Source organism: Aotus nancymaae, unplaced genomic scaffold (genome assembly GCF_030222135.1).
Source record: "Aotus nancymaae isolate 86718 unplaced genomic scaffold, 86718_ANA_hifiasm-v0.15.2.pri h1tg000011l, whole genome shotgun sequence".
In the NCBI taxonomy this organism is placed as follows: domain Eukaryota; kingdom Metazoa; phylum Chordata; class Mammalia; order Primates; family Aotidae; genus Aotus; species Aotus nancymaae.
The window spans coordinates 23,579,227-23,602,565 of NW_026988422.1; the positions used below are offsets into that span (position 1 = coordinate 23,579,227).

General features: G+C 35.5%; 1 protein-coding gene across 4 annotated transcripts in view; it reads right to left on the minus strand.

The window, feature by feature from the left end:
- SCFD1 (sec1 family domain containing 1) overlaps nt 1-23,339 on the minus strand; it is a 99,292-nt gene that overhangs the window by 50,153 nt on the left and 25,800 nt on the right. For all 4 annotated transcript variants that reach the window (XM_012468361.2, XM_012468346.2, XM_012468366.3 and 1 more), the window contains 4 exons: nt 21,583-21,638; nt 20,511-20,596; nt 17,541-17,640; nt 1,754-1,893 (listed from right to left, as the gene is read on the minus strand). In XM_012468361.2, the coding sequence (XP_012323784.1) occupies nt 1,754-1,893; nt 17,541-17,640; nt 20,511-20,596; nt 21,583-21,638 (382 nt within the window). The remainder of the gene's footprint in view (nt 1-1,753; nt 1,894-17,540; nt 17,641-20,510; nt 20,597-21,582; nt 21,639-23,339) is intronic.

Genomic DNA, 23,339 nt, shown 5'->3' on the forward strand with positions numbered 1-23,339 from the left:
ATAATCCTCAAAATCTCCAATATCTTTAGGTCTCAGAGTTAACAGAGAATAATAATTGCTCACATTTATTGAGCAATTTTACTGTACATCAAATACCATGTTAAGAATTTATCTTTTTTTATTTTTATTTTTTAAGATGGAATTTCACTCTTGTTGCCCAGTCTGGAGTGCAATGGCACGATCTCAGTTCACTGCAACCTCATTTAATCCTGACAAATCTGTGGAGGTTAACTATCATAATTTAAACTATTCACGGTTAAGACTGGGTGCTTTATGGTCTGCCAGACCTGGCTTCCATCCCTGGCTTTATCAATGAACGCTGGATGATTTGGGCAAATTACTCCTTTAAATTCATTATCTCAGTATTCTTAAGAATCTTCTGAAACAGGGCAATAGGCAGAATTATTATTGTCCTGTTTTACTGAGAAGGAAACTGAAGCTCAGAGAGGTTTAAGTCACTTGTTTATGTTATCTCCAAGTGTTTCTGTGCCGATGTTACTACTTTAGTAAGATGCAGAACAAGAGAGCTATTCCTACTAAATGAATAGAAGGTTAAAGTTCTTACTATTCAACTGATCTCTTAGATTGTTTTTAAAATATACGTTTTAAAAAATTCAAAATTTCTATTTGAATAAAGAGATGTTTTCTTAAGATTTTTTCTATTAGGGAATGTCAACTTCAAAATCTACTGTATTCTCTATAAATAATGCCTCTCTAGTAAAATGTAATTTATTGTACGTCACCATTCTGGAGGGAAACGTAGACTATGGAATTCCAAAGGGAAGAATATTATTTAAAATAAAATTAATTAAAATAGTACCTAAAACTGTCATAGTGAGAAAGATAGTGACTTTTTTCTGCAGAGCAAGTCAAATCCTTGTTATGGCAATTTGATTTTCCAGCTTAAAAAAAAGTTGTAAGTGAAAAAAAGATAAAACATATTAAAAACCCAACATGTTGAACCAAGTCTATATTCTACTTCTCTTTAAGCAATAAATATAAGCCCAAAAGAACAGCTACATCAAAGACACACACACATATTTTGGAATATTTTTTAAAAATCATATATTCGTAATTGTTTAACAGTGTTCTTCTTTTTCTCTGAGTAATTTTTTTGTTTGTTTAGAATGATTGCTCTAGCCATAATGATCACTAGATAACTTTTATAGCAATAACTGAGCCCATGAAGTACCCTAAACTTTAAGGGGGCATAGCATCACATGGGATATGTATATCTGCTCACAGTAAATCACATGGCAAATTAATGCAGTTTTTTCACTCATTATTTCTAATGTACTCAGAATAAATTTCTAGGCTTTAGGCTTAGGTACTCTCTCCACAGATATCTAAAATAAGGTTTACATGAGGGCAACGTGGAATAAAAAGAAAAAAAATCACCCCCCACATCACAAAAACCAATTGCAATGAAAGGGAGAGATGGTCTTATAGAGTCAGTGGAGACAGCAACAAAATTGAAAGACTATCTGTAATATCTTCAAAATTACATGGGATGCTCTCATTGAAAAGAGAAGTGATCCCTATAAGACAACAATGAACAAAAAACAACCTAGGAATCAGCGAGAAATGGAGAAATAAAGACAAATATCTATGGATTATTTAATTATAGCTCCCACTCATTGTGTGAATGAACCTACATGACCCTTTTGAATTTTTTCTCAAATTCATTAAGGCGAATGACACCTTAATTTCTCTTTAAAAAAATGAATCTTTTACTTATTGAAATTTTGCTTACCTTCCTTTATGTTTTTGCCAAAATTTATCAACTGGAGTTAAGTCATAAGACTTCTTGTTTTTTCTCTTTGGTCTAGCACCAGCTGGAGAGTTTTCCACCCCTGAAGATTCTTCCAAATTTACCCTGTTTAAATGAAAATCCTAGGAAAAAGTAATCTTGTATTAAATAACTGTTTTCTAAGTCTAATCAAAATAGAATCTTGTTGCCCTTTCTAATATTTCCAAGGACAAAATATAGATCTGAAATTTAAAAGACTTCCTCCTTTTATTATACAAATGTAATTTTGTTTCTGTATTTTAATGAAAATATTAGACGTATATATGATTAAAATTTCAAACAAGAAAAAGAAAAAAAACATGTTAATATTTTTATGTATCCTTACAGAAAAAATTTATCCATGTAATAGTATATATATTCTCTTAATTTTATTTTAAAAAATAAGAACACAGTATACATATCTTTTATCTTTTTTCATCTAATAATACATTTTAGAGCTCTATCTATATCTGTATAAGTACATCAACTTCATCTTTATCATAATTACACATTAGTCGAATGTTTGGCTAAATCAACTAATGTGACCTGGCCTCCTCAGGCTTGGTCATTTTCAGTTACAAACATTAATCTGAAATATTTTAAAACTCTTAGAGAGTCAACATTCTAATATGTCACTTGAGTGATGAATTGCAATTTAAAAAATTACAATAGATGCAATAATAAATAATAAATGATTCACCTTTTTAAAATAAACTTTAAGAGTAAGGCCAGTAGTTGCTAAACTTTCTTGCCTAGGAGTAATTTCATTTATGTGAGGCTTGCTTTTTGTACCGTTTCTGTAAAAACAACAACAACAAAAACCCAAACCCAAAACAAAACAAAACCCACAAAAAAAACCATTAGGCAAAAATAAAAGTAGGTATCTTTTTTATCTTTCCCCCAACTTCTTGCATTACATCTACGGGTTCCCTCACAGATAGCAGCATTTTATGGTTCAATGCCAACTCAAGAATAGTGAGAGATAAAACATGGCTGTCAACAAGGAAATGACTGATAAAGAAGAAAGCTACAGTATGGAGAAGTTATCCAGCATGACTGAAATATAGTCATCTTGGTTCTAAGGTATCTGTATGTATTTTAAATTAACAATTATTCTAGGTCTTAGCAAATTAAATATACTGAATGCAATTCAATCTCCTCTAGATAAAACAAGGTTATCAATACTGACTCTAGGTCCTTAACATAAACCTTGTAACTTTCTCAAATAAATCCTTTATAATAGTTTTATTTCCTTGCCATTTTTCCCTTTGACATAAAAAGCAGGATTTGAAAAATTACAGATGTCTAATTGTCATAGTAGAGTAACATGTCTATTTTCTCTTCTTTTTTTTTTTTTTTTGAGATGGAGACGGAGTCTTGCTCTGTCACCAGGCTGGAGTGCAGAGGCGAGATCTTGGCTCACTGCAACCTCCACCTCCCAGGTTCAAGAGATTCTCCTGCCTTAGGCTCTTGAGTAGCTGGGACTACAGGTGCGTGCCACCAGACCTGGCTAATTTTTTATTTTTAGTAGAGATGAGGTTTCACCATGTTGGCCAGTATGGTCTCTTGACCTCGTGATCCTCCTGCCTCGGCCTCCTAAAATGCTGGGATTACAGGCATGAGCCACCACCCCTGGCCTAACAGGTCTATTTTCTATCTAATAAGTTATAGAAGCAATGAGGCAGCCTTCTTTTACTTGTATGTAAAGTCCATCAAAGAGAAAAATAAAAAAAGCATAGCTGTCTTTTATCTGCAAGATACTATTCTTAGCACCTTATATTAAGTCATATGATCCTTCCAATAACCTGTAGAAGCAGTAATAAAATTCCCATTCAAGATGAAAAAAACTGAGGCATAAAGAAGTTATACAGAAATACGTGACAGAACTAAGATTAAAACCTAGGCAGTCTGACTTTAGAGGCACTGCTTTTAAGCATTGTTTTAATTGTATCAAGAGTTGCAAGAACAGAGTGAGTGGAATTAGATTCTATCACTTGAAATTCCCTGTAGTGCAGAACATGGGTAGCCTCAGGTGATAAACAGGCAGTTTAAAGACTAGAGAGTTACAATAAATGGTTGAAATGACAAATAAAATATGTTATATTTCAAGCTATAACTGTCTTTCCTATAGAACCCTCATATTATCATAGGGCAAGAATATGAGTGACTTAATCTTTTCAGTTTCCCATCCTTGTTCACTTTGCACAAAAACCATCCATAGAGGAAGAAGGTAAAAATAGCACAATTGTGGAAAACCATTTTAAACAATAACAGCTACATCTGGGAAGAAGGCTAGCTTTAAAAAATTATCTAACAAAACAAAAGATATTGAAGAGAAACATCTTTAAACAGTTAAGCTTTATTTAACTAGAATTTCTAGTGAAGTACTATTTCCATGGTGATGGCACAGCTCATTCAAAATAAGTTAACTTGCTAACAAAATTACTGCTCCAAAAGTAGGAGAGCAGGTTATTACTGAAGTATTGATGGAATACTTAAAAGAAAACAAAAAATAATAAAGGAATAAAAGATGTTAAAAATTCTGAGAAAAATTTAATAGCAAGGACATTTCCATTGTTTGCATAATAGCAAGGCAAATAAAGAAAGGTAATTTCAATCTCTGTAGTTAGGAAATTACAACATTCTGTGCTGTACTCAATCATGTTAAAGTAAATGAACGTTTATACACAAATGAAAGACAACAGAATTACTTTTAACATGGTAGAGTCTAATCTGTTTCCATTGATAGTCACATTTTCCTAACTTAAAAGATAGGACAATGGTGCCCCAAATCGCTACATGTAAATAAATCCCATCAGAAAGTGATAAAAACATTGAGAAGCCTTCAGTGATCTTGTTTTCCTTTCCCAAGTAGAGCACATCAGTAGAGCCAGAGAGGGTTAATGTTAACAAAATAATCTCTGGATAATATAAGCAATACCTATTTATGCAGACTTGAAATTCACAGGCAAAGAAAAGAAAAGTAAAATAAAAATATCTTTTATTTTGGCAAGAATTTACTATCTCCTTAACTCTAAATGCTGTTACAGCAATCATTAAATAGCTATTGATTCAACAGATGTTATTACTGAATTACATCTGGAGTAATTCTGGAGTCATAATACAATGCTAGAGCTTTCATATTGAGGTGACACACTGAGGTGAGTCTTCAACTCCTACTATCAAATTAACCAACAAGAGAAATAAAATACAAGAGAGAATCTATTTAAAACTAGGGAACACATATAAATACTTCTTGATAACGATGAGAATGAACAGAACTGAGGGATGTGAGGAAAAGGAAAGGAAACTACCCACTGGCTCCACCAACATCTTCCATGGCTTTGGCTTCTATCCTTACCCCACAGTAAAGAAATGTGCCATCAGTCACTTGAAGATGAGCTCACCTATACCGTCTCATCCTTGCACACAAAACTAGAGAGAATTCTCATCCCCAAAAAGAAATATTTTCTCTGGAGAAAATCTTCACCTTAGGAGTTAGACAGTTTGGGGAATAGGGGTGACACCAATGACAGAAGACATGATAAAGAAAAGTACACACAAATTCTCTAGAGCAGGCAAATATTCCTTTCTGTAAATCACAGTTGCGTCTTTCATACTCAAGATTTTAATTGTAAAATAATAGCTATGAGTTTCATCATTTTTTGCCAAAGGCAGGTAAAAGACAAAATATGATCTTTAAAATATTAAATAGAAGATAGAATTATAAGGAGTAAGGATCATTGTCTTCGTAAGACAGACCAACAGACTAATACATCAGGGTTTCAATACCTACAATAGTTTCAATTAGATTCAGGGGAAATTAAAGCACTATGTAAAAAATTAATTTTTCAAAGCTCATCCCTAAAAGTAATTTCCATGAGAGGAAATTTCAAAGATGAGGCACCTAACCAAAATGGAATTTAAACTTATTTCTACTCTTTCAGAATGCTTCAGAACCAGTTTCTGTTCAATATTTGATAAAGTGGTGATAATGCCTCTAATGACACAATTTACAGAACTTCCTAGAGACTGTAATTCTATTTCTTATGGAGAAATCAATTATGTATAACCACTAAACAATTTCCTCCCCTCAAAGAGCATGGATAACTATGGAACTCAATGAGAAGAGATCAGAGCTTTAAGAGAATCACGAGATCCAAGATGGCTGATCACTAGCAGCTCGGGCTCGTAGTTCTCAGTGAAAGCGCAGAGAACGGGAGGACGCCACACTTTCAGACGAATATTTGTCGCTCACGGACCAGGCGATTCCCAGCAGAGGAGCCCCATGTGTCGCCAGGGCGACTCTTGTGGCTGGCACGGCGGTTTTGCTGGTGCCTTAGAGCGCCAGTTTTTGGTGCAGAGTCCGGAGATTCCCGGGCAGAAAAGCACCATCAATCTTAACACCGCTATTTTGGCCGGCGCAGTGGACTGCTCAGATTTCGGCACTGGGAATCAACAAGTTGGACGTCTGCTCAGAGACCTAGTTAGAAAGTCAATAATTACAAAGACAACAGATGGATAAATATATAATGAAGGGAAGAAATCAGTGTAAAAAGGCAGAGAATACTCAAAATCAGAATGCCTCTCGCTCTACAGGGGATCGCAATTCCTCATCAGTAATGGAACAAGGCTTAATAGATTATGAGTGTGCTCCAATAATAGAAGCAGGTTTCAAAACGTGGGTGATAAGAAACTTCTATGAATTAAAAGAACTTGTTCTAACCCAATGCAAAGAAACTAAGAACCTTGAAAAAAGGTTTGACGAAATGTTAACGAGAATGGACAATTTAGAGAGGAATATAAGTGAATTGATGGAGCTGAAAAACACAACACGAGAACTTCGCGAAGCATGCACAAGTTTAAACAGTCAAATTGATCAAGTAGAAGAAAGGATATCAGAAGTCGAGGACCAGCTCAGTGAAATGAAACAAGAAGACAAGATTGGAGAAAAAAGGATGAAAAGGAATGAGCAAAGTCTCCAGGAAATATGGGACTATGTGAAAAGACCTAATTTACGTTTGATGGGTGTACCCGAATGTGATGAAGAGAATGAATCCAAGTTGGAAAATACTCTTCAGGATATCATTCAGGAAAACTTTCCCAACCTGGCAAGGCAGGGTAATATTCAACTCCAGGTAATACAGAGAACACCACAAAGATATTCTTCAAGAAGACCAACCCCAAGGCACATAATTGCCAGATTTATTAGGGTTGAAATGAAGGAGAAAATACTAAGGGCAGCCAGAGAGAAAGGTCAGGTTACCCATAAAGGGAAACCTATCAGACTTACAGCAGATCTCTCAGCAGAAACCCTGCAAGCCAGAAAAGAGTGGGGACCAATATTCAACATCCTTAAAGAAAAGAACTTTCAACCCAGAATTTCCTATCCAGCCAAACTAAGCTTTATAATCGAAGGAAAAATTAAATCTTTTGCCAACAAACAAGTACTTAGAGACTTCACCACCACCAGGCCTGCTTTACAAGAGCTTCTGAAAGAAGCACTATACGTATAAAGGAACAACCAATATCAGCCTTTCCAAAAATATATCAAAAAGAAAAGAACATTAACACAACGAAAAATTTACACTAAGTAATGGGCAAAACAGCCAGCTAGCATCAAATGCCAGTATTAAAGTTATATATATTCTAATCAGATAAAAAGCCAAAACCCATTGGTATGCTGCATCCAGACCCATCTCACATGCAACGATACACAAAGACTCAAAACAAAGAGAAGGAGGAAGATTTATCAACCAATTAGAGAGTAAAAATAAACAAATAAATAAAAAGCAGGAGATGCAATTCTTGCCTCTGATAAAGTAGACTTTAAAGCAACAAAGAGCAAAAGAGGCAAAGAAGGACATTACATAATGGCAAAAGGATCAATGTAACAAGAAGAGCTAACGATTTTATAGATCAACGAGACAGAAAATTAACAAGGACATCCAGGACTTGAACTCAGACCCGGAACAAGTAAACTTAATAAACATTTATAGAACTCTCCACTTTAAATACATAAAACATACATTACCACCTCACACCTATTTCATAAGTGACTATATAATTGGAAGTAAATCACTCCTCAGTAATCGCATAGCATTTCATAGGTTTAAATGAAATATTGGTTGGCTGCTCATTTGTTATTTTCTTCCTTTATTCCTTCTCGTTTACATCAAGTATAATTATTGGTATAAAAGAGGTTTTCAATACCCATTACTAAACTGCATTCTAGCCTCGGCAAGAAAGCAATACTCCCATTCTCTCTCTCTCTTTCTCTTCCTTTTCTTTATTCTTTTTCTTTCTTTTTCTTTCAAAAAAAAAAAAAAAGAGAATCACAAGTTACACATTAGATGTTTTTTGACATCCATCACTCCACAACAGATACATATATATTAAGATGGGCTTCTAGCTAAAATGATATAAATGTATATTTATAATGGCACAGCTCTCCTGAGTGGCCAAAGAAACAAAATTCCCAGTCATGGTGATAATATATGGTTTTATTCCATCTAACAATTTAAATTCAAATATTTTCTGTTTTACCTAAGTCTGGTTTCTTTGGTTCACACAAATCAGTCTCTCAAATCAAACTCAAGTAGAGCAAAGATTAAAACATATTTGTTACGATGAAACAGGAAGACTCAGCCCTCCACTGATGTTTCTAAATTGTGTGCAAAGTCAACAGTCACTAATGTAATTTTACAATTTCACAGTACCACAACTTGTTATTAAAAAAATGGGTTATTTAATCTTAGAGAATGGGAAAACCAGAAGATGCTGTCTTTTTCACCATGGAAAATGTCTGAAAGCAAAAGCATCCCAGTAGAAATAAACAACCCTAATATCCCAGACTGTGGTATCCACTATTTGTCATTCAAAGGAACCAGGGGCTTTTTGAGAAATGGTTGCATCCAGATCTAAGGCAGAAAATGAACATGATTAGCTTAGGATATTTTTCATACCAGAAACCAAAGACGCTATCAAAGATTGATGGGGTCATGTCAAGAGGCTATCAAGGCCAACATGATAGGCCCAAAATGGGATAATTCAAGCATCAAAATGAATGAATGTAATAGTGTAAAAACATCTCAAATATAAAAATCTGTTAGTTCATAAAATGATACTAAAACAAATGACTTAACTGATTGCCTCTGCAAATTACTAGGGTACTCACCAACTCTGAAAATTGACAAATAAAGGGTGATAAGCATTTGTCCTAAGTAGATGATAAAAAAAAGTTCTTTATATAAGCATATCAGCTAAAAAGATGGAGGAGCAATAACAGTATCAGAAAATCACCATTTGCTATCAGTAATTAAAATAAAGAGGGAATAATTATTAGTGACATTAAAACATTTAGATATCAGATTTATGGAGAACTCTGTAATCGATGGATCATGCTGACAACACCTGAACCCACCGATCAATCTGTTCACTAACATTAGGACAAACAGATATCATATACCTGCTGATGTAATAAAACAGAAACTAAAGAACACCTGCCAGCAAATTGGCCTTGACAATGAATTGAATGAAATCTCAATTTTCACAATCAATTAGTTTACAGGAAGTATTGGGGATACAAAAGGATATAATCAGCCAAATGCCAAAATGTAGGAAAATCTATAGAAAAATGACCACTTTCAGTCAAAAAATGGCAATTAAAAAGGAGTGAGGAGAGAAGAACTGAGAGATTTAAGAGATACATCAACTAATACAATGTATAGGTATATTTCTGGATTCCTATTTGAACAAGCCAACTGTAAAGAAGCATCTTTGAAACAAATGAATACAGAACTGGTATATTATCAGGAAATTATTATTAATTTTGTTGGGTAAAATTATAACTTTAAAAAATAGATACATGCTGAAGTATTCATGCTTGGATCATATAATACCAGGGAAACTGAACAATGTAAATATGAGTTCATTACAGTTTTCACTGTATTTGTGTTACCTGAAATATTTCCTAGTAAAAATTTTATTCATAAAAAAATAATAAATACTATGACCAAGAAAAAAAATCTTTATTATTTTATGCCACCGAGGTTAGAGTATTAGTTTAGACTGAGTAGCACAACCTGACCTATCTTAATTCAGAAGCCAAGGTATTCTTTACACCATCGGCAATATATTTGGGAAGCTGGTTCATTTATATTAAAGCAGAGCTGTTTACAACCCTAGGACTCATGAGCTGGAACCCTCCCACCCCCAAGATACATTGCTGGCAATATGCAAACATGTCTACCAGTCTTCATGTGATAATTTCAACTCATAAGCAATTCATTCAATCTCTAAATGTAGTAAAGAATTTGGGCCTTATGATTTAGAAGTACACTGTCCAATAAAGTTGCCAATAGTCACAGGAGGCTACTGAGCATCTTCAGTGTGGTTAGTCTGAATTGAGATGTGATGTATATGTATAATATATAATTTATAAAACTTAAATATAAAAAGAAAAAATATCTGATGTCTTAAATTGATTATATGACTCTCAATTGATATGATCCTATATTATTGATTATGTGGAAATGCAAATATTTTAAATATATCTGATTATATAAAATATATTACATCTTTGTAAAATGTTCCATCATAAATATAGACAAATGTTACGCAAATAGAATATAAGGCAAAAGAAAAAAAATGGTAGCAGCTAAAGTTAGATCAGTGAATAGTACATACTCTTTTTCTCCCTTAAATAAAAATTCAATGCAAGTTCAGACACAGCAACAAATATGGAGATATACTGAAACAATGCTTTTTTAAAAAGCGAATGAAATCAGGGCTATCGTCTGGGCTTTTACACAGCCTACATACCTTCAGTAGACACTTCTTATCAAGTACAGTCAAGTATGTATTTGCTTGGATTAAATGAGTAAAAGTTTACATTACACTTTTGACTTTTAGGCAAATGCTTAAAATTAGGCTACATAGCGCTGACCAAGAGGTTTTGTGTTAATAAAGATGAGAGAAGATCAATAAAACATCAACCTTGGACCCAAAGCATCAACCTTGAACTACATCTAGGCATCTGTTACATTGCAATCATACATCATTAAGGAAAGAGGTGCTCCTGAAATGCTTTTCTTATAACCTTTGCCAGGCATATTAGCTCACGCCTATAATCCAAGCACTCTGGGAAGCTGAAGCGGGTGGATCACCTGAGGTCAGGAGTTTGGGACCAGCCTGGCCAACATGGTGAAACCCTGCCTGTATTAAACACACAAAAATGAGCTGTGCGTGGTTGCACACGCCTGTAGTCCCAGCTACTCAGGAAGCCGAGGCAGGAGAATCGCTTGAACCTGGGAGGCAGAGGTTGCAGTGAGTTGAGACTGCGCCACTGCACTCCAGCCTGGGAGACAGCGAGACTCTGTCTTGAAAAATAAAAAAAAATAAAATAAAATGCTTCTCTTACAACTTTTGAAAAATACATATTTATTTGGAAACCACTTTTTTTAATTCTTCAGTGGAAAAGAAAGGTAAATTTTAATTAAAGTCCCTATGTATATAACTTCCAATTTAATGTTTCAAATAATAGGAGTCAGTGGCAGAAGGTAAAAGGTACAAAAAAAGAATCTTAGATTTGAAAAAGTAAAGGCCAAGTAAAAGAAAGAGACGAAATAATGTCTATCCCTTTGACTGAAGGCAACAGCTCTGTAGCTGAACAATCAAATCCATCTCTCCTGCAACCAAGATATAATAAAAAAGAATCAGGGCTTCTAATTACTAATTTTGCTTCTTATATCCCAGTAAAAGGAGATGGGTACTACAGAGTTTCATTATTTTTATATTTTTACCATTGGAGTGTATTTCCCATTTAAAATGAGAAAAAACATCTTTCTGACACAGAGGGAAGCTGTGTGAATTTTCATAGTTGTTTCTAAGGTCTAATATATAAACAATTATCAATGTTGCAGATTTTCAGGCAAAGACATTTAATATAAAAAGCAAACTGCTATTTTCAGTTAACATTTACTATGCAGAACATTTACTCCATCTTGTGGAGGCAAAGGGTATAATTACTAAGGGTTTTAAAAGCTCTGAAGACCTTCAAAAGTAGCAGGTTTAACAATCAACAAAAATTTGTGTGATTATAATTTATGACATCTCAGTTATAGTTTGTTCACAACCAGAAACTGCATTAAAATTAATGAATAGAATTAAGTCACTTTAAGTTGTACAGTTAATCATAACCAACCTCTTCAAAGATTGTCAACTTTTTATGTAAAGATTAAACAAAAACAACTTTACCATCTACTTTCACCACCTTTAATTTTTAAAAGGATATTGTCACTTCAAATAGTAGGAAATAAAAATTAGTATAAAGGCTAGTATAAAAACACATTTCATAGTCCTTTTTATTCTCATCTCATTCTGAAACAGTGAAAACTGTATCAAGGATTAGTATTATCCTTGTTTGGTTTTAGAGAATCTCTGCCCTAAGTTATGTTTCCCAATTTTCTCTTCTGACAATGGAGACCGAGTCTACTCTTTTTATGTTGCCATTATTTGTACATGTGTCTTATTGCCTGTATTAAAGCACCCTGTACTTTAATTTCCTCCATCCAGAGGAGTCAAGAGGGAGCCCAGGGACTCTCAAAGTTCAAGAATTAGAAAGGATCCCTAGACAATTAGGTGCTCTAGATAGCCTTGACACCACCACTGGCAGGTGTGATGAAGTACCCATGATCTGTATGCTTATTAAGATGCTCGCCCCTTCCTCCCACCCAACAGTAAGGGTCCCACCAACCAAATATGATTTGAGACTACCGATAGTATCTCACTATGCCCATGAATCCCTGTACAGCTCTTTAACCTCCAACCTCACTCAGACCCCATCTCCTATTCTTAACCTACTCCCGAAATTCTGTTATCACTTCTGGAACTCATACTCAGGCATCAGCAAAATCTCCTGTTCTGAACATTCTCTCTAAACTTTCCCCTTTCTTTCATTGATCTAATTGAACTCCAACTGGCTAACCCCTGCAGCCTTCTTAAAAGGGAACCTCTTTTTTCCTCTAACCTCTCACAGCTCATACCACTGGACCTGAGACTGGGATTAGTTGTCTTCCTTGCTACTCTCAGACTCTTTACTTGCCCTTTTTCCTAAAACTACTCTAGCTTTGAAACTCATGTCATCAGCCTGTAACCATGGTTCTCAATCAGGCAGTTTTGCTCCTTTCTGCCACCTGGGGTATAACTGGTGATGTGTGAAGACATTCTAGTTGTCACAACCAAGGGAGTTCTACTGGCACCTAGAGAGTCAAGGCCAGGAATGATGTTCAACATCTGACAATGCACAGGACAGCTCCCCATACACCCCAACGAAGAACGATCCAGTCCAAAATGTCATCAGTGCCAAGATTGAGAAATCCTGGTCTATACTGCTTCACTAATGCTACCTGCAGGACACTCATCTCCTGTATCATTAACTTTGTTCTTTTGATCATGTCCATTAGTACACAAGCATGTTGTAATTTCCCTCATTTAAAAATACTGTCTGGGCATGGTAGCTCATGCTTGTAATCTCAGCACTTTGGGAGGCTGAGGTGGGCAGATCACCTGAGGTCAGGAGTTTGAGACCACCTTGGCCAACATGCCGAAGCCCTATCTCTACTAAAAATACAAAAATCAGCAGGGCATGGTGGCGCACATCTGTAATCCCAGCTACTTGGGAGGCTGAGGCAGAAGAACCACTTGGACCCAGGAGACGGAGGTTGCAGTGAGCCAATATCACACCACTGCACTCCAGCGTGGGTGACAGCGAGACTTTGTCTCAAAAAAAAAAAATTCTGACCTCATATCCCCCTTCCAGAAGTCCTCCCTTTTCTCGGCTCTCCTTTACAGGAAAACTTCACTCTCTTATGTTTCTCTTTCCAATCCCTCTTAAACCCACTTCAGTCAGTGTTTTGCCCCTATACTATGAAAACTGTTTTTGCCAAAGTTCCTCATGACCTTGACATTGTCACAAGTAATGGTGACTTATTAGTCCTCAGTTGCTCTCCACTACCTTTTTGAAACACGTAATTCACTAGCTTCAAAAAATAACACAGATCTAGTTCTCATATCTCACTGGCTGCTCTTTATTCATCAACCTGACCTCTGAATGTTGAAGTGTCTCAGCGTTCAGTTCTCAGACCTCTTCTCTTTTCTATCTAGACTCATTCCCTTGGTGATCTCATCTTGTTTCTTGGCTTTAAATACCATCTATATATGGACTACCTCTAAATTTATTTCCCTAAACCAGACTTTTTTTCCTGAACTCCAGACTTATGTACTACCTACTTAACATTTATATTTTCACATGTTAATGGGCACCTCACTTTACTGATTTTTTTTTGAGACAGGGGTCTTTACTCTGTTACCCAGGCTGGAGCACAGTGGTATGATCACACTTCATCGTAGCCTCAACCTGTTGGGGATCAAGCGATCCTCCCACTTCAGTCTCCTGAGTAGGTGTGCCACCACACCTCACTAATTTTTATTTTTTGTGAAGATGGCGTTTCCTTATGTTGCCAGGCTGCTCTTGAACTCCAGGGCCCAAGTGATCCTCCCACCTCCCAAAGTGCTGAGATTACAGGTATCGGCCACCAAGCCTGGCTGGCATGTCACATTTAACATATCCAAAACTAAACATCTGATCTTCCCTAGGGAAACTGCTTCTTCTAAAGAAGATGTTGTCACTAAACAACAACATCTTGCCATTTACAAAGGCTAAAACCTTGGAGCCATCTTTGATGAATTTTCTCTCTCTCTCTCTCTCTCCATCTAGCTCCCACATCTAACTCATCAGCAAATCCTCTACTCTACAGTCAGTATAAAATCACAGCCCTCAACATTTCTGTCCGGTATAAGTTCCTATCATCTCAGCTAGGATAACTGCAATAGCCTCCTAACCAATCTCCTTGTTATTCCTATGCCCCCGTGGAGTCCATTTTCAATGTAACAGCTAGAGTGACAGTCTTAAAATGAATATCAGAATCCCACGTGGTTCCCCATTTCCCTCAAATTAAAATCAATGTCCTTTCAATGTCCTTTATGTTGGGAACCAGACCAACCTCATATGTGGGTGCCCTTAGTCCCGTTGGCGACGTGGGATTGAGAAAAGGAAATAAAGACAGAGACACAAGAGTAGAATTTACAGCACGGGTCCAGGGGACAAACACAAGTGTGGAAAACACGTTGGCCCGAACTCTGGGCTCCACACTTTTATTATGTGCACAATCACATTGATCTTATGGGCATGGAAGGGGAGGGTAAAGGAGTAGGTAAGATAGCCAGTGTGAGGAGAGCACTTGAGATCTTTCTAAAACATGCTAAACTAGTGTTCTGAGCATTTAACAGCACTTGAGATCCTTCTAAGACATGCTAAACTAGTACTCTTGAGTTTACCACCAATTGTTATCAGGGTGCGGCTGCATCAGAAGTATAGCAGATGGGGAGCCACCTGGTCTGACCACACCCAATGCATCAAGGGGCTTTTATCTCCCGAGCATTGAGGACATAGAGCAATTAGAATCACTCCATATTCTGAGAACCTAGGCAGAACCTGAGGTGTTCCATGATCTCTGCCCTGCAAGGCTTTTCTCCTCCTTGCCAGCTCCCATCTGCAAAGACCCTCCCGGATCTAGTGAGCAGAGGTTGCCTCCCTTCTTAGAGATCTTTCCATAAGCCCTCTTTGCGAGGCCCTCATTCAGACTCCATGTTGAGAAGGCATTTGTGGGACCAGAGCAGTATTCCTTGCTCTGCAACCACCCTGAGGTGCTCCCCAGTGTTACTACTGCGCTTTCGGATGGTCTTTACCTTAGGCCTCCTGTTGCTGCTTGATTTCTAATTAACTGCACCAATAATATAGTTTAGTTCAGTGTATAAACTTCAGTGTACTGTGAGCCAATCAAGCTTATAATTATTTAGGTAGAATTAACATAGGTCTCCCCTGGCCATCTTGACCAATACTTTACAATCAAGATATGATTATATACTATAATCCCTAGAGTCCTGTATTATATTGCTTCCTGGGTCCTATTTAACCTTTTATCCTGCTACTCTCTTCCTGCCTCACTTCATTGTGGCCATCTGGCTGCCTTGCCATTTTTCAAACATATCAGGCATCCTTCTGCTTATGTTCTTTTCCATATAGCTATGTAATTCACGACATTACCTCCTTTAGATCTTTACTCAAATGTCACTTTATCAGTGAGGTCTTCCCTGTTTTAATATTTCACTCTTGTTCACTATTATCTACTTCACTGTCCTTCAGAAGCACTCTACCTTTTGAAATGCTGCAAGTTTTGTTATCTGTTTTCCCTACTAGAATGTAAGGTCTAGAAAGACAGAAAGCTATTGTTTTTGTTACTATTGAGGCCAGGGTCTAGAAATTATGTTAAAGAGTAGGCACTCAAATATTGGTAGAACTGTATTCTTCCTCTCCAGCCTCTTACTTGATCTCCTAAAACCAGCTTCCATGTTCTACTACTCAGGGTTTAATTGAAGAGTCCCTTTGATTCTTCCTGCCTTCTCTACTGAATTAAAGTTGACTGCTATTACTTTGACACTCATCCTAGAGTCACGGCATAATTCTAAATCTGATTTATTTAAATAAACACTTTAAAGCTAATATCCAGATTTTAAAGAAATATATGTCTTTCATTTATTTATTTATTTATTTATTTATTTTTCAGTCTAGGTCTTGTTCTGTCACCCAGGCTGGAGTGCAGTGGCACAATCTTGGCTCACTGCAACCTCTGCCTCCTGGGTTCAAGCAATTCTCAAGCCTAAGCCACCTGAGTAGTTGCGATTACAGGCGTGTGTAACCACACTCCACTAATTTTTGTATTTTTGGTAGAGATTGGGTTTTGCCATGTTGGCCAGGCTGGTCTCAAACTCCTGGCCTCATGTGAGCCACCTGCCTTGACCTCCCAAAGTGCTGGGATTACAGGACTGAGCCACTACACTCAGCCTTTCATTTCCTGTTTATATGACATATCTTTACAATCATGATATGATTGATTATACAATATAATCCCTAGAGTCTTGAGCTAGGAGTTAGTAAACTAGAGTGTTAGTTTTAACAAAGCCAATGATTTAAGTTCAAATATTTTAACTTCTATCTATCAAATAGAGACTATTCTGGGCCTATTACATAGTGTCTCATCGAGATATCTGTGTACATATGTTCCTTCCATTGCCTTTGAAGATTGGAGCTATTGTATTCACCTGCGTATGTCACATGCTAAACACAGTATTTAGTAGCTAAATTTATACATGCATAAATACAAATTTTTGTTATAAGCATAAAATCAGATATGTTCAATTACTTCAGAAAACATATGGTGTAACATAAAAAAAATATATATTTTTTTAAGCCATGAAATGAGGTTTAATTGATTCCCAGAGAAAAGGGAGAAATTATAGCTTTTCACCTAAGGGAGAACACTTTTATTTACTTATTTAGTTTGAAAATTAAAAATTGAACAAGATAGTTCATTTTCTTCAACTGTTTTCTTTTCCATCATGGCCAGAAATACCACTACTTTATCCTATATAAAGATCATAAATGAAACTTTAAACTTCAGTGCATCAGTATTTTCCAGTATCCAGGACCAGTACCATCATTTGTTTTGTTCACAGGTTTCAGTTCCATCCTTCTCATTTTTGTTTCTGTAGCCACGATGTTAATTTGAAATTAAGGGGAACACTGCATGTTACTATATTTCAGTAATAAGTGCTATATTTAGTCTCTTACCAGTACATCATGCACCAATGCTTGATATGTCCAAGTATGATGTAATGGAGTTGCCAAATCTATGTTTCTGTCAACAAGGACTAATAAGGGCCTCTGGAAGCTGTAAATATATTTAAAAGAAAATTATGTAACTCTTGATACCAGTGTATACATCTAAAATATTTTAATACTTTCTAGTATATGCCATTTTAATATGAATAATAGTATTCTAATATTGACAATTCATAATACTTTGTTTTTTAGTATATGTGCTGTGGAAGCAAGCACCACAATACTTTGCTATTTGTTGAGACAGAGTCTTGCTCTGTCACCCAGGCTGGAGTGTAGTAGTGCAATCATGGCTAACTGCATCCTTGAACTCCTGGGCTCAAGCAATCCTCCCACCTCAGCTTCTGGAGTAGCTGCAACTACAAGCATGCACCACCACACCTGGTTAATTTTTAAATATTTTTATAGAGATGGGGGAGGCTGGCTTTTTAAAAACAAATTAAACATGGTCATGCAATTACAGTAATGCTTTGGACGACTTAGAGCTTGTGTATGATGCCAGATTATAAATGTTACTTAGGAAACTTTCTGTTTTTGAGACTCTGTCACCCAGGTTGGAGTGTAGTGGCACAATCACAGCTAACTGCAGCTTTCACCTCCCATGCTCAAGTAATCCTCCCACCTCAGCCTCCCAATTAGCTGAGACTACAGGTGTGCACCACCACTCTTGGCCAATTTTTAAATTTTTTTGTAGAGACAGGGGCATCTAACCACATTGCCCAGTCTGGTCTTGGACTCCTAGGCTCAAGTGATCCTCCCACCTTGGCCTCCCAAAGTATTAGGATTATAGGCGTGAGGCATCGTGCCCAGCCAGGAAACTTTCTTAAAGGAAAAAAAAAAATCTATATAAATATTTCTATAGAATGATTTTTGTAGTTAGCAAAATAGTAAGTTGCTTCTACTCAGATGTTTTTGACATTTTTGAAAAAGGCCATAAGGAATACTTATTGTCAGCTTCAGGGAAAACAAAGAGAGTAGGAGCTTATAAATTTACACAAATATTTGACAGGTTCATAAATTACATTTTTTTTCTATAAACACAAACTCAAAAAAGCAGACCCTGGAGAAGAGCCTCAAAAAAACTCTACACCACTATAATATACAAAATGAAAACATAATGCCATAATGGTACCTGATTATATTATTATTCCCTTAACAGAGAAGGCATATGACACCTCATGTACTGTTTAACTCCATGATTACAATTTAGATGTGAAATAAACTACCACTGAAAGCAAACTGAGGCACAAAGTTATTTGGTTACCATGTCTCTACAGAAGTTTTAGAGATCTGCTTTAGAGGCACTATCATATCAGGAGTACCTATCACTTTTCAAAAGGCATCACTATCCGATTATATATTTCCTTTTGCAATAGTATTCTGTAACCATTACACTATTCTGGGTACAGGACAGTGGATTTTCTAACTGGACTGACTCTGGGATAAAAAGTCAGAGTGGCACCCTCACAATTTACTATGATTTATTACACCAGAGCTAGATGGAAAGTAAGGGAGGATGGCCTACTGCAGGGTTTCTTAATCCTAGCACTACTGACATTTGGGGCTGGATAATTCCTTATTATAGGGGGTTGTAGTGTGCATTATAGGATGTTTAGCAGCATCCTACAATGTACACTACAAGATTCTAGTAACACCTACCAGTTAAGACAATCAAACGTGCCTTCAGACAGTACCAAATGGCTATGGGAGGCAAAAACTGCCCTTAGTTGAAAATCACCAGCCTATGGTTAGATTCAAAAGTATTTAACTATAGTCCAGCAAGGTTGTGATAACTAATTAAAATAATTAAGAAATATACATCCAACAAGTTGAGAAATAAGATATTATGATGTGAACAAATTAAAAAAAAAATCCAAATAAAACAGTGCCTTTATACTGGTTTCTAAGGCCTATACCAGAGCACTATAAAAAGGGAACTATTAAGTAAGGTATAGTAAGTAGTTGGTTCTGTTAAAAAAAAAAAAAAAAAAGATCGGGTGAGAAGTTGATGCTTTTCTTCTACCTAATGAGAAACATTTTAAAGAATATTTAAGACCAGCAATGAAATCATAGATCCATTTAAAATAATGTGGAAACTGAGATAGTTAACCAAACAATTGAAACATAGTGTTAGTGTGAACTCCAAATTATACGAGTAGTTTATAAAGCTGTAGGAGATACCAAATTGACTTGAAATGAAGTCTACTAAAGGTTATTATGAAATTATTATTCCTGGTGGGCAGTTATTTTTCTGGGCATTGATCTATTCTCACAGGCTTTATTTATTAATTCATCTAAACTGGGGTTAAGAATTAATTTTCCAGAATATTATCTCTTCCTCTTTAAACAATTCTCAGTCATTTGAGTGGGTTTCTTTACTTCTTTACTCCATTAGTATTAACAATCAAAAGTTATACTATAATGTATAGGGTTTTTTAGTATTTCTATTTAATAATAAGCAGCCAAAAACTTTCACGTTCCCTACTCATGCTAGAAATGCTAACAATAATAAAATGTTTTGCAAGTTTAGGCTATTAATATTTCAGTATAAAATGGAAATTAGGTTAATAAAGGTAGAAACAGATATAAATATCACAAATTTTTCTCTCTGTGAAAAATTACCAAGCTGTTTAATGATAACTGAAAGAAAGCTTTGGCTTGAACCATCAAAGCCTTATACACAGAAAAATTTCTCTTATATATAAAATGCTTAGAAATTTCCATCAAAAGAAGGTAAATTGAATAAAATATTCTGTTTGTATTTTAAGAACAATTTGAGTCAAAACCCTGATCCTGAGTAGCTCATTAAAAAGAAACAAATTTCAATTACAAGGATAAGAGTATTCTTCAGCCAAGGAAAAAAACAAAAAAAAAACTACAAATATTTTTAAGTCTTATAAGTATATTTACTAACAGTAATACCTGAATTGGCCAGCTCCAAGTGTATCCCCTGTAAAAAGACTGTTTCTTGCATCTCTTAGATTTTCTCGAAGTTTCTTGTCTAGTTTCTAAAAAATAAAATTTTACATGAACTCTTAAAGAACAGTTTCATATAACTCTATGGAGGTTAATTCACAATGGGTTTTTAGTTTCACAACAAAGAAACCTGGAATTTATTTACAAATAGCCAAACTAAAATCTAAATATTTTAGCCCCTTCTTACCACTTTGATATCATCATAACGTGGACTTAAAAAAGATCAGTGCCTTTTCTACTATGACTCAGGGCTTATTTCACTAATAAGTACTTTTTGTTGACTAATTTTACTTTGGCAATGGGAAATGCTTTGCAGTAATGACCCACACTCTTTTCCCAAGCATGTCTGTTTTACCAACAAAGAAGTCTATATGGAGAAAATGTTGACTTGGGTGGGTAGGAGTGAACAAAGTAGTGGGGGTACAAGAAGCCTCAAAAGAAAAATGGAACATGTGAAAGAAAGCAGTCTTTCATCAGTCAGTAATTCATTTGGGCTAATAAAGCTTCAAAACACCTCCTCCTTTTTCAGTAATTCTATAATTTCTCTAATCCCTTACTCATTTTTTAATCTTTAAAGCAAATTTATGAATACTTACTTTATACTCAATATTTTACTTCAATATAGTGGGATAGCAAAAAGCACTTCATTTTAAAAATGGCTATGATTAGTAATAAATATTTGCTAAATGAAGTTAAATGTTAACTAATTTGGGGGATCATATAAGTGTAAAATACTGCTTGGAGAGACAAGGTTAAATGAGGAATATACATTGTAGTTAAAAAAAAAAGGACTGGAAAAGCATACTGGCGTAAATAATTTTACTTCCACACGTGAAAATAAACAATAATTACTTTTTATATTTGGTGGAATCTCAATGTAATAAAACAAAAATATTTGCTATTGGTACTTACAACCAAGCAATTATATATTTAAATATTAACAAAACACTTGCATTACTTGTGGGAAAACAATTCACACACAGTTATTTATCTCCACATGATATCTGCATGAACTCACCACTGCTACCATTTCTGCTGCTGTTCCTCTTGAACATCTGATTATAGGAACAGCACCTATTTTAACAATAAATGTTAGAAATGATCTTGGCTCTTAATTAAAATAGATACTTATAAAATACATCAGTATCAAAAGTAACAGATACGATAGACGTATACAATTTCATATTACACACATAAATGATTTTATTTTTCCACTTTTAATTAAAAAAATTAAGAAATATATTTAGCAGGTACAAGTACAGGTTTCTTACATGCATGTATTGCATACTGGTGAAGTCTGGGCTTTTAGTGCACCCATCACCCAAGGAGTGAACACTGTACTCAAAAGGTAATTTTTCAAACCTCCCTCTTCCCCGACAAGCACACATAAAAGGATTTATAATTTCAAGAGTAAAAGCAAGTTTCAGAAATGAACCTTCCCATTAATAAAGAAAACAACAGAAGTCAAAAGAAAACTACTTTATATGGAGCTGACCAATCACTGTGACTGCATTTTTTCCAATGGATTGATTAAATCAGTACTTTGATCCCCTACAGGCAGTTTCTTTCTTTCTTCTTGTGTTTTATTTTGGGACGAGGTGTCGCTCTGTCACCCAGGCTAGCAGGCTGGACTGTGGTGGTACAATCATGGCTTGCTGCAGCCTTGACCTACTGGGCTCAAGCCATCCTCCCACCTCAGCCTCCTGAGTAGCTAGGACTACAGGCACACGCCACCAAGCCTGGCTAATTCGGCAAAACTCTGTCTCTACAAAAATTACAAAAAATTAGCTGGGCATGGTGGTACGTGACTGTGGTCCCAGCTATTCGAAAGGCTGAGGTGGGAGAATCACGTGAGCCCTGGAAATCTGAGGCTGCAGTGAGTCGTGATCACACTACTGCACTCCAGCCTGGTAATCATAGTGAGACTACGTCAGAAAAAAAAAAAAAGTTTTTTTTTTTTTTTTTTGTAGACAAGGTTTCACTATGCTGTCCAAGCTGGTCTGAGCTCAAGTGATTCTGCTACTACCTCAACCTCCCAAAGTGCTGGGACAACAGGTGTGAGCCTCTGCATCTGGCCTAAGCAGTTTCAATATATAAGCTTACTCTACTCACAGGACTCACTTTAATTTGACTTAAAAGAAAAGAATGAAAAGAGCTTAGCTAATTTAGCAGTTTGGGGACTGCTAGTTTTTGTTTATTTTATGAATTAACAATAAAGAATTGTAGTCTTTTTTAAAAAATACTAATTTAAATAATAGAAAACACATTCTTCACATAGGTTGAAATCCTAAATAGAAAAAAAGTCCAACTGCACTGAAAGTCTCATAAGACAAACTGAGAACACTGTAATATTTATATGCTGAAACTGTCGCATTTTAGATTCTATAGGAAATATGAATATACTTAGTCAATTGCAAAAATAAAAACACAAAATAGCAAATTTTTTGTAACTGTGTTTCCTTCTGATGGCAAAAGTTATAAATGTTTGTAATAAAAAATTTAAATAAAATCAGAAATGTATGAACTTAATCCTCTTGATTCCAGCCCTCATGAATAACTCCCATTAGAATTAGGAATGGATGCTTTCATATTGTTTTCTACATATAGTCTAATAACTGCGTGTGTATATGTAAAAAATAAAAATAATGTAGTATACATACTGTTCTAAAACTTGTTTTTCCCATGTAACAATTTAGTGTTGACATCCTTCTATGTCAGATTGGCAGTATTTCAATTTCTCTTTTGAAAAAAAAAAAAAAATCACCGGCCGGGTGC